The sequence below is a fragment of the Pipistrellus hanaki genome, assembly GCF_964339955.1.
Source record: "Pipistrellus hanaki genome assembly, chromosome: 3".
Taxonomy (NCBI): Eukaryota; Metazoa; Chordata; class Mammalia; order Chiroptera; family Vespertilionidae; genus Pipistrellus; species Pipistrellus hanaki.
In genome coordinates, this window is record NC_140505.1 from 170,549,912 (window position 1) to 170,562,510 (window position 12,599).

General features: G+C 47.0%; 1 protein-coding gene across 3 annotated transcripts; it reads right to left on the reverse strand.

Moving 5' to 3' along the window:
- Window positions 1-4,430: 4,430 nt before the first annotated feature.
- On the reverse strand, window positions 4,431-11,936 carry COPS7A (COP9 signalosome subunit 7A). 3 transcript variants are annotated; one of them, XM_084878051.1, is made up of 8 exons: window positions 11,655-11,936; window positions 11,068-11,272; window positions 8,462-8,537; window positions 8,134-8,222; window positions 6,458-6,660; window positions 5,774-5,879; window positions 5,461-5,612; window positions 4,431-5,293 (listed from the first exon to the last, which is right to left on the reverse strand). In XM_084878051.1, the coding sequence occupies exons 2-8, from the start codon at window positions 11,227-11,229 to the stop codon at window positions 5,254-5,256; spliced, it is 828 nt and encodes a 275-aa protein (XP_084734177.1). In that variant the 5' UTR covers window positions 11,230-11,272; window positions 11,655-11,936; the 3' UTR covers window positions 4,431-5,253. The 3 variants fall into 3 exon arrangements, with proteins under 3 accessions (XP_084734177.1, XP_084734175.1, XP_084734176.1); XM_084878049.1 differs by having other exon boundaries at window positions 11,741-11,932; XM_084878050.1 differs by having other exon boundaries at window positions 11,768-11,931.
- Window positions 11,937-12,599: the final 663 nt, after the last annotated feature.

Genomic DNA, 12,599 nt, shown 5'->3' on the forward strand with positions numbered 1-12,599 from the left:
TTGACATCTATCAGTTTTTGCACTATTTATTTAAAAATATTTTTTTATTGATTTCAGAGAGGAAGGAAGAGGGAGAGAAAAGAAACATTAATAATGAAAGAGAACCATTGATTGGCTGCCTCCTGCAGGAGCCCTACTGAGGATTGAGCCTGCAACCCAGGCATGTGCAGAGGTCAAACCTGAGACCTCTTGGTGCATGGGTCGAAGCTCAACTACTGAGCCACACAAGCTAGGCTGAACTTTATTTTTTTATTGAATTGAGAGGGAGAGCAAAACATTGATCTGTTGTTCCACTTATTTATGCATTTATTGGTTGCTTCTTGTATGTGCCCTGACTGGAGATCACACCTGCAATGTTGGTGTCAGGACAATACTCTAACCAACTGTCCTACACTATAAATTATGTACTCTAAAACATGGCCACCAATCCTTTTTTAACCCATCTGTGTCATACTTAAAAATGGATTTTCAAGGGCAGCAAAGTTGATTTTTAAAATTTATTTTGATAATTTATCTTTTAAGTGTTGCTTTTAGGCTATTTACATCTAATATCATTATTAATGTTTGCATTTATTTCTATAATTTTATTATTTGTTTCTGGTTGGTACATTGCTCATAGTTCCACTACCTCTAATTAAAAAAAACACAACTTTTCTTTAGATTGTTTCAGAGAAGAAGGGAGAGGGGGAGAAAGAGACATCAATGATGAGAGAATCATCGATCAGCTGCCTCCTGCACACCCCCGACTGGGGACCCTGGAACGTGGGCATGTGTCCTGAGCAGGAACAAATTGTGACCTCCCAGTTCATAAATCAATGCTCAACCACTAAGCCACAATGGATGAGCCAAATTTGGGATTTTTAAAAAAACTATTTCTTCTAATAACTTTTCTATTTCACATTTTCTCCTCAACTTCTGGGACACTGTTGACATGAATGTTAGACCTTTTAGTATTGTTCCACAGGTTCCTGAGGCTCTGGTGTTTTGTTTAAACACATTTTTTTTTTTTTTTTGTCTATTGTTTTAGAGTACATAATTTATAATGATCTACCTTCTAACTCACTTGTTCCTCTGTCTACTCTTTTTTGCTAATAAACCTATCCAGTGACTATTTTATTTTGGTTATTTCTATTTTTAAGTTCAAAATGTCAATCGATTCTTCCTTGTATGTTCTACTTCTTGGCTGAAACTTCCTATCTTTCCATCTGTTTTAAGAAATTCTCCCTTTCTTCTTCCAATGTGGTCATATTAACTCTGTGAAGTCTTTGCTTTCACCTCTGCTATCTTGGGTTGGTTGTCTTTTCCCTGGAGATTTCTTTGTATGCTGAGTAATTTTATACTGTATCCTGGATATTTTGAATATTGACTCTGGATCTTGTTAAAATCCTAAGGAGAAAGTTGTTTTTACAGGCATTTGATTAGGTTGGGTTCAGGCAGCAACTTTTCTTTCATTGTGGTTCCATATCAGTTTAATTTTGTGGTGGTATTTGGATCAGCCCTCCATGTGTTCCATCCAGTGGCCAGACTGACTTGGACATTGGTCCATCCTGTTGCTCAGTTCACAAAGCTTTGGCAAGCTATTTAGGGTCAGATCCATGCTTGTGCAACTCAGAGGTGAGCATAGGAGTTAACACATAATTCTGTGGGACTGTTCTCTTGATCTTCCTCTTATGACTTTTCTGACACTTTCTGGTTCTCTTGGGGGCTTTCCGCCCCAATCCTCTGACCAAAAGTTGGGATTTTATTTTCTCCAGTCTGCTAGGCATTTCCCACTATGTCTGGGCTAAGCCTCGAGAGAACAGAGAAAGAAAAAAGCAGAGGGGATCTGACTCACACTTGTGGGACCATAATTCTTCTGGTCAGAGATATGGATTCTCCTCTCAGAATTTTAAGTGCCTGCTGAGCCACTCTCGCTGTCATTGTTGCAGCTATCACCACCATGGTGTGCTTGGGGCTGGAGGTAGAAGAAAGGGAAAAAGAAAATGGGGTTTCCCCAATCTAACTCTTAGGAGTCCCTTTCTGCTCCTCAGACCTGCAATAGAGGGCTCCACAGAGCTCTTTCAGTTCACATCTCATGTCCATTTCAGGTTCTGGCTGCCTTTGAGTCCATTTTGGACGAAACTGGAGGAGGAAAAATGGTGAACTCACCATTTTTTTAGTGGAACTTGGGTTTTTCTTCCTGCTATTTACTTCTCTGAGATCTCAGCTGCTCCATGCATTTAGGAGCATGGGAGACAGGGTGCCGTGTGTCTTCTCCACTTGTAATGTGTGTGACCCTGGGAAAATTACATAACATCTTCATACCTCTTTTGTCATCTTGAGCAGTGGGTCATCATACCATCTCAGAAGGTCCTTGTGTAAATTAAGTGTTTAAATACATAAAGCACTTAGGATATTGCTTGATTATAGTAAACACTTATAAATACTAGCTTATATTAGCAATTATCATAGAAATAATTATTTCATCTTACTGATGTGGTCTCCTGCTCTGATGGAGGCTACCTGGATGGCCTCTGACCCCAAGTCGGCAGGAAATGAGGTCCTCAGTCCACCTCTGAAGCAGTGAATCCTGTTGACAATCTCTGCGCATGCTTGGAACCAAGTCCCTCCCATTGGAATCTTGAAATAATATGGCCCTATTGAGTACTGTTTGTAGCCTCGTGAGAGACCCTAAAGCAGAAAATTCAGCTCAGTTGTGCCAAATACCAAAACATAGAAACGAGTTAACATGTGGTTTGAGGCCACCAAGTTTTGGAATAATTTATACACAGTAATATATAACTAATACACCACCTAGATTTGTCTCTCCAAACTCCTTTCTTTCCACTCATGTTGGAAGATGCAGGTAAGTGGAGAATTTCTTCTTTAACAGAATTTCACAAAACACTGACTGTAGACATTGTCTCTGTTTTTCTCGTGCATAAAGATAGGCACCAGTCCAACCGCCATTTTTAGCTTCAGAGACTTTGGTTTAACCTGTTAAGTGTCATCTGTTTCATGTGCATGAACTCTGAATTGTCATGAAAGCAAGTTATCTTCCTCCTCCTCTTACCATAGTGGTCCAGCCTCAAGGTCATTTAAGATTGCTATAGTTAGGGATGAGCGTGAGTGTGTGCACGTGGTGATAAGATTCTTGGTTGGAAAGATTTTCCTACTGTCCTGGGCTTAGTTATACATGGAATCCCTAAATCCTGAACCAAATTTCATGCTCAAAAACTGAACCCACAAATACTCCACTCCCTCTTCTCCATGCCTTCCTTGGTAGCCAAAAGCCCATCTTTGCAAGTCAAAGACAAATTGCAGTTGCATGTCCTTGGGGCTGTGAAGGGTTCCCCTTCTTTGGATATTTAGGCAGGCAGTCCCAGCCAAGCACACACTACTTTCTAGAGCCATCCACTAAAGGATGGAGCTAGAGAGGTCAGGAGGTTATAGAGTCATTAGCTGCAACCAGCTTGCAGGAAAATGTTTAAGTTCAAGAGAAAAACGGGCATGGGCAAAGGGAGACAGGTTTAAAGCACTAGGGATGAGCAACTTCTAGACATTAGAAGGTGTGGGAGGAAGAAAGGGTTTATTTCAGAGGTAGAGACTGAGAATCAAGACGCAACAGACTTAATATGCTTACCTAGCGAAAAGCTAAAATGAGAAGCCAGGAGAGTCAACTCCTGAAGTAGGGCTCTTTAGACAGATCCCATTAAGTCTCCATAGCTTACCCAGCCCACTTTAATAAAAAAAAAAAAACACCTCAGAATTCCACCCCACTTTCTAGTTTTGTGACTGATACTTTTAGGACCAATAGAGTGGTTTGTCCTAAATCTCCATCTAGAGAATGGCATAGAATCTGGGACGCTCAGGAGGCAACTGCTTCACATGCACGTATGTGTGTGGTATGTGGTGTGTGTGTGTGTGTGTGTGTGTGTAGTGGTTTGGGGGGAGTATGGGGGGAACCAGCCATTACTTTAGAGCTTCCCAATTCCAGGAGGTACACAGCAGTACACTAGGCCAAGACCAGTCCTCAATAAATGCTAGGGAAGCTCTCTGCCTTGGAGAGAGGACAAGAGCCTGACTGCTGCTTCTCACTGCAGCTCTGAGCTCTGTGGTTCTGATGTAAAAGCTCAAGCGTACTGTCAATCTTCCCCTTATAATTACGTAAGGTGGAAGGCAACAGGCTGAACTCCAGCTCCTTGAGGACTGGAACAGTGATCATCACTTTGCATCTCCAGTGCCCGTGACATGTTGGTGCTCACAGAGTATCCACTGCTTCGGAACGAATGCTGATACTGAGCAATCTGTCCAACGTCGCGTAGGCCAAGACTCAGCACAGAGTGTCTGGTTCTCTTCATTTCCCAGCACCATGGTGTCGAGGGGACTGGGAACGAACGTTCTTCCCATCCACAAACAACAAAGACAGAGACACCCAGCCCAGGGCATGCTTACAGATAGACTTCTCATAGATTTATTTCTGTGTTATGTTATATATAGATATATATATATACTTTTTCTTTTTTAATACAATCTATATCCCCTTTCCTTCTCCATAGAACTCACAAAAAAAGAAGTATAAATTCTTCTAGGTTTGCCATCAGGCTTTCTAAGATAGCCAGGGCCAAGAAAGAACTCTCTCTCAACGTCTTGAGAAACAGCTGCCCTGCTTAGGCTCTGGGGTCATTGAAGCAGCAGCATTCCCAGGACCCAAGGGGAGGTGCAAAGAAACCACAAAATTCTAGGATGGAAGTGTCCAGTGACTCCCAGAATGGCAGACTAGCTCCCCGATCTCTCGTGGTGGGAACAGAGATGGGAGCCCCATGGCTCTGCAGATGCTGCCCAACTAGGCCGGGGTAGGGAGTAGGGATCAGGGATTAGTCATGCAGGGGTGGGGTGGTAGGACAAGGATCACATGTGGGTTTATTGGAGACCAGCAGCCCCACCTACTCAACGACATATAATAAACAAGGGCAGTGCTGTCCCTTAAAAACAGGGGAGAGGGCATGGTAGGGAAGGGGAGGGGGACAATGGGACACATAAGGAAGTCACATAAAACAAAAAGTACCAACAAAACATGACTCATACTTGCCTCCTCCCTAGAGAAGGTATGATCTATGCTTGGGGTAGGGGAAAGGAGAAGAGAGATGAGAGGTCATGAACCTAGAATTATCAGCTGGCCAGGGGCACAGGAAGGCTCTTTGAGGACTCCTAAGGGGCGGGCAGGCAGGCAGCTGGGACCCTGTATCCCCAGGGGAAAATGCGACAGTCCCTTCAGTTCGACTTGGACCAAATCTTGGCGCTCCCTCGGAGCCTGGCAAAGAGAAGAAAGAGAGAGAAGCTGCAAGGACTCCCCTAATCCCTGAAGGTTCCCCCCATTCCCTACCCCCTGCAAACAACTAAAGGCAGTGACGGCGGCCAGGTCTCTGAAGAAAAAGCGAGGCACCCCGGAAGCCAGCAATTCCTGCCACACCGGCTCACCCCTTGCCCTTTGAGGCTTTCTTGCTGGGCTGGCGCTGGTTGGTGCCAGCAGCTGGTTCTCTCAGTTCAGTCAGGTGTTGCTCGGGGTCCTGAGATGTGGCTGCGGCGGCTGCTGCTGTTGTAACTTTAATGGTTTTCTTAAGGTTGGCGACCTACCAGGAGGAAAGGAGTGGGGGATAACAAGGAAGGTTCCAGAACCTGACAGTCCTGCCCACCTTGTTTGTCTGCTACAGCCACTGCCCAAACCCCTCTGCATTGACAGCTGGCCCCGGCTGAAGGAGCTGGAGTCTGTCTCACTCCCCTGCCGGCTCACCTCACTCTCAATCTGCTGCTTCAGGCCCAGCTGCTGCTCCTTGTGCTGGTTGGCACGGCTCACCTGCTCCTCAATGCCTGACAGCACTACCTCACAGCCCACACACCTGCGGGAATCGGGAGAAGTGTCAGCAGAAGAGAGCTGTGATCACAGACTCACTAAAAATAGAGGCAGAAAGAACCCTAGGTCCTGATATGCAAACCCCTGCCTGAGTCAGGAACTCTCACCAGGGCCTCTGGAAACGACCTGCAACAATATTCCCAGGACACTCAGGGAGGATAAGAGAGGTACAGGGAAGTGAATGGAGTGATGCGCAAGTGGAAGTAGGAACTCAAGACCAAAATGGGATAGGGGCTGCTAAAGAGAAAAAAAAGGCGTACTAATAACTAACTAAAGTTAGACAAGGACACAAAGAGAAAGCAGAAGCGGAAGAGGCCCAGGGCCTGTGGACAGTGCTGGTTACAGATTAATGAGTTGAACCCAGCCTAAGGTAACCACCCTCCCAGTGAGGATCCCCTCGAGTACAACTCATCTTTCCCTCCCCCAATTATGACACTAAGGACACCAGCTCCTGTCTTGCCTCAGAGGATCGAGCTCATTTCCCTTCATCCTCTTGAATTCCACCTCTGCAGCCCAGCCCTCACCCTCCAAAGCACCTCTCCCTTGCCAGGACACAGGCCTCACCACTCCTGTAGGGTTCGGGCAATGGCACTGAGGTCCTGGCGCTGGATGTCCCGCCCAATGCTGTAGTCAACCTCCAGCCGCTGATTGCGCTGGTCCAGGGAGCCCCGGAGCACGTCGGCGTACACGGCCTCTATGACCAGGTCTTCCAGCTGCCGCACGTTGCGCAGGGCCAGGGCCTCCAGCAGCACTGCATATGGGATACACTGGAGCCGGGGAGGTCGGGCTGGGGTTTGTGAGGCTCTGCCATAGAGAAGGACTTCCAAGATTCTTCACTCCTTTCCCCCGCCTAGGCTCACTGCCTACCCTCCTTTCCTATTCCCAAATCATTTCTTCTAAAAGGCTGGTTCTAGCCCTAACTGGTTTGGCTCAGTGGACAGAGCATGGGCCTGCAGAGTGAAAGGTCCCAGGTTCGATTCCGGTCAAGGGCATATAACTTGGTTGTGGGCACATCCCCAGTAGGAGATGTGCAGGAGGCAGCTGAATCGGTATCTCTCTCATTAATGTTTCTAACTCTCTATCCCTCTCCCTTCCTCCCTGTAAAAAAATCAATAATATATATATATTTTTTATTTTTTTTAAATAAAAGGTTGGTTCTAACACAAAATAAATATTACTGCCTGAAAAATAACAGCACAAGGGCTATCTTTTTTTTTTTTTTTTTTTTTTTTTTTTTTACAGAGAGGAAAGGAGAGGGATAGAGAGTCAGAAACATCGATGAGAGAGAATCATCGATCAGCTGCCTCTTGTACACCCCCGACTGGGGATGTGCCCGCAACCAAGGTACATGCCCTTGACTAGAATCAAACCCGGGACCCTTCAGTCCGCAGGCCAACGCTCTATCCACTGAGCCAAACCGGTTTCGGCAGCACAAGGGCTATCTTAAATAAAATATACGACTTGTGCTCTCCTACCATCCTTACCTTTACCTCTCACACCAGAGGAAGAAAGTGATTATCTGCCTGGGTGTTAATCCTCTGGCCAAGCTCAGGGTAGCATACAGACCTGCTCAAGATCAGCTTGAAGCTTGACCTAATGGAAGCATGTGTATGGGAGAGGTCTAGAGTTACTGTTACCATTTATACACGGCATACTTCCAAACAGGCTTCTCACAAAAGACAGCCTGATTTAAGTAAACTCACTAGAATGAAGGGAGAGTCTAGTAATGACTGGGAGAGTGCAAATGGACAGGAGGGGGATAGTTAACAAAAAAAAAAAACAAGCCAACAGGAAATACAGAAACGCTTCTTGCTATATATTACTTATTCTAGCAATAGAAGCCTAGCGCTTCACCAGGAGAGAGAGCCTTGTTCGCAGCTCTGAGCGTGCAGGCGGTCTGCATGGGCCGTTCTATAGAGGGAAGGAGGGTGACCCCTGTAAAATAGTGAGTTGGCATCCCAGTTGCTATTTTGACCCCACACACAAAAGATGTCTTAGTTGGAACTTAAGTTGATTGAAAAATAAAAACAAAACAGATAACCAAGAGAAAAATACTCAGCCTAACAAGGGTGCAGATGCCGGAGTCTAGATACAGATCTGGGAAGAATGCGAGGGGAAGGCAGGAAGAAGCAACAGTGTATCAAAGGCTGTCCCAGAACAAAGTCCCTCCAGATGGCCCCTGCGAAGGGACATACAAAAGGATGCTGTGGCTCACGGCTGGGGGGCTGACTGCCACTCACCTTGACTTTGGCAGCTAGGGTGACGACCGACAGGTGTCGAAGCTTATTCTTCTGAGCCTCTGTGAGTGGGGGGAGAGTCCGGGCTTCAGCTGGGAAAAAAAGGACAAAGTAGGAAATCCTGATTTCCTTTTTGTGGGAAGGCCTAGCCTCTATCCCTTGCATTTTTTTTTTTTTTCTTTCCAAATTTTCCATGCCGATTCAGGTCTTGACCCTGACCCTCTGTACCTAAGGGAACTAAGTAGGATATCTCGGGAATGTATCTTAAGTCCCTCCAGAAATTGCCCTTCTCCCACCCCCTCTACTCCCGAGCTCCAGCCCCTCTGGTTACCTAAATAGTCAGCATATGTCCCATAAGCAAACACTGTGAGCAGGCGGAATGTGGAAGCGAAGTCACTCTCAGCCAGCTGCAAGAATAGGAGGGAAGAGATGACAGGAAGGGCCTCTATTCACCCTTCTCCCAGCCCCACCCTGCTTTGAATCCCACATTCTGGCCCCATCATTCCCTTCCATTAGCTCTCACGGCTCACTGAAAGGAATCTGCCTCTCTGGTCTCTCCTCCCCTAGAAAGGCGTCATTTCCACCTCATTTCCACTGCCTTTGCTTATACTACCCCCCCCCCCCCCGCGCGCCCCCATCACAATGCCCTCTGCCTTTATAGCCTCCAATTCCTACCCTAAATTCAGAGTTGAGAACATTCAGTATTCAATATTTCACACACACACACACACACACCAGACATTGCAAATGGTGTTTTATTTGTAAATTTAGTGTGGATGTTTGTAAATCTGATTCTCTTTAGGCAGTCTGCTATACTCTCCAATTCACCAGACTCCTGCCTCAGCCTCGCTCATCTCTGACAGCTCATGGCCGAGGCAGCCATTGGAATCTGTGGCCTCTGCTTCAGACCTGCTTCACCAGGCTTTCATCACCCAGGCCAGCCCACCCAGATCTCCTCTCTTCCTATCACTTGTCACCCCGTCTGACACTTAATCAAAACCTGCCTAAGGGTGCTGCCTAAGAATATCTTTCTCTTCAACAAGATGACAGGCCCAGTCTTTGGTATCCCTCTTAGGTCAAGCAGAGTTAAGCATCAGTAGTTGTCTCTCTCAATAAATAACTTGCTAAATAAATGATCTGTATATGTATATCCATTCATCTGATCTCTTAACTGAAATGTAAACTTCAGAAGTACTGTTGTCTTTGGTTTGGCTCAGTGGATAGACCGTCGGCCTGCAGACTGAAAGGTCCCAGGTTCGATTCTGGTCAAGGGCATGTACATTGGTTGCGGGCACATCCCCAGTAGGAGGTGTGCAAGAGGCAGCTGATTGATGTTTCTCTCTCATCGATGTTTCTATTCCTCTCCCTTCCTCTCTGTAAAAAAACAAATACACACACACACACACACACACACATATATATATATATATATATATATATATATATATATATATATATATATTTACTTTCCTGGCATTCCCAGACAACCAGCAGAGTGCTAATCAGGCATCCAATAAGTACTTTTCTTCGCCTTGATTGACTCTGCTTAGTTCCTTTGCAGAGGAAAGCCGGGAAAGAAGGCCGCCAGTTTTCTCTGTACCACAGAGTAATCCCAAAAGGCTAAATCCACTGTCTCAATCACTGGCCATTGACAACTTAATTCACTGTTTGCCCACCTACCGCTGTCATAGCAGCTCAGGACTCGGGCTGTTTTCATACATCTTGGCAATCTACACACTGTGGATTGTAAACTCTTAACTCTACCACTTCTGTGTGGACAGTTCTCTCTACTGTGTTTCTAGCACCTTGCCACATGTCTCTGGAGAAAAGATACTTTCTATATGATCTAACATAAGTGAATTTGCATATGGTGCAAAGAGGGGGGGAGAACAGAGTATGCCAATTTCACATTCATTCCTTCCATTTGTAATGACTTCACACTTTCCAATAATCTCACCTGATTTTTACAGCAATGGTGAAGAGCAGTATCAGCTCCATTTTTTTATTTATTTCTTTTTTCTACTTGTTGTTCCATTTATTTATGCATTCATTGGTTGAGTCTTGTATTTGCCATGACCAGGGATCAAACCCACAACCATGGCATAGCGGGACAAGTTCTAACCAATTAAGCTACCCGGCCAGGGCACAGCTCCATTTTTAAAAGAGAACACAGAGACCCTAAAATAAAGGTGACCTCATCAAGGTGACATGATTATTAAGAGCTATTACACTGGTGGAGACAAGCTGGAGTCTGGTCTCTTATTCTGAAGCACGTGTTCTTTTGCTTAAAAATAAAAAATATGCCTTAGAGCCGAAACCGGCTTGGCTCAGTGGATAGAGTGTTGGCCTGCGGACTGAAAGGTCCCAGATTCGATTCCGGTCAAGGGCATATACCTTGGTTTCAGGCACATCCCCAGTAGGGGGTGTGCAAGAGGCAGCTGATCGATATCTCTCTCTCATTGATGTTTCTAACTCTCTCTCTCTCTCTTCCTCTCTGTAAAAATAAATAAAAAATATATTTTTTTAAAATTAAGAAGAAAAAAATGCCCTTGCCAGTTTGATTCAGTGGATAGAGCGTTGGTCTGTGGACTGAGGGGTCCCAGGTTCAATTCCAGTCAAGTGCACTTGCCCAGGTTGCTGGCGGCATGCAGGAGGCAGCCCATCAATAACTCTCTCTCATCATTGATGTTTCTATCTCTCTTCCTTCCTCTCTAAAATATATATATATAAAATACTGGGTTTCACAGATCATTGATCCTCAAAGGGAAACTAAGAGTTTACTTGTGCACATACTCCTGCAAGATGCCAGTTAATCATCATCCTACTATTGTTCAACTGAATGGTTACGGGGTTGCAAAGTGAGCCCTGCCTGCCCACCCATCTAATTCAAACGTTAGCCCCAAGCTTCCCTGTGGGCTATCCAGGCCAGGAACCCACCTCTCTAACATTAGGCATATCCAGCAGTTCCCCAAACACGTAGACACCAGGGGCCTCCAGCACCTGGTGGATGAGTGTGGCCAGCGCCGCCCCCTTGGCAGACTTGGCCAGGAGCAGAAACTGCTCCTGGTTCTGCCCTGTCACCTTCACCTCGGCACTCATGGCTGCACTGAGCTGGGGGGACGTGGGCTCAGGATGTCCGGAGCTGCAAGGAAAGAGGATGTGAAGCTGTAGGTCCCTGAACATTGGGAGAAGGATAAGCAGCACAAGGACCAGGGCTGACTGCGGAGGCACCGAATCCCTTCTGCCATGAGGAATCAGAGGTGGAGCCGTCTAACACTTGGATCTAGGAATCGTCAAATCCGACACATCTTGAAGGATGTCTGTCTGAGACAGGGTTGCCACGCCAGTCTGCCCACCCCACAAACCCTTGGCCTCATCCCTAAGCCCTACCACGAACACCCCATTGAACCCCAAGGCACAGGATGCAGTGGGGGAAGAGGTGTCACATGGTGTCTACCCCAACGACAACGCGCCTTCTAATCTCCACAGGTGCCCTGCCAGTGCCCCCCGCCACGTGACCTCACCCTCAGGATCCTTCCACGTGGCTCCGCCCCCTCCCTTAAAGAGGCCGCGCCGAGCCCGTGGGCTCCCGCGGATCGCCGCGCCGTACCCTCGGTGAGATTCTGCGGGCCGCTACCTGGAGCTTCGCCTTCCAGATCTCCGGGCGGGGCCGCCGCTCCGTCACCTCCGGCAGCTGTTCCGAGCCTTTCCTGCCACCTCCCTTCGGGGTCGCTCTGGCGGCTACACTCTATGGCTGACTTCCGGCCGCACTTCCGCTCTTACCGGGCGAGCTCGGGGCGGGACGTGTTCCTTTCCCGTCTTCCGACTGCTGAGGCGCCTGGGAGCGACAGAAGCACTCTCCTCTCTGATTGGTTGGTGAGGAAAGACTGACGGGCACCTCCCTCCCCCCCTGCTTTGTTTCAATAAAACTTTATTGTGGGCCTTGGCTAGACGCTAAATGCAGAGGGAGCTTGTGGTCTCAGGCAGGTATGGAGGGATTGTGTTTAGCCAGTCTTGATCAGGCCTGGCGCGGCGATTCAGTGTCCTCTCATACACCAGAAGCTTTTGGGTTTTGAGAACTGGTAGGGGCACCTACGGGAGGCAACCAACAAATGCACAAATAAGTGGAATACCCCCGGCCGGCGGTGCTCAGTGGTTAGAAATAGGCCTGCAAACCAAAAAGTCGCTGGTTTGACTCCCTGGTTCAAGGACAAGTACCTGGGTTACAGGTTGGATCCCCTCCCCCTCTGTGCAGGCGGCAACCAATCCTGTGTCTCTCTCACATCAGATGTTTGTTCCAGGCTCCCCCTCTCCCCCAATCCACTTCCTCTCTTACATTCTGTTTAAAAACCAACGGAAATCCCTAGCTGGTTTGGCTCAGTGGATAGAGCATCGGCTTGCGGACTGAGGGGTCCTGGGTTCGATTCCAGCCAGAGGCACATCCCTGGGTTTTGGGCACAGTCCCCGGT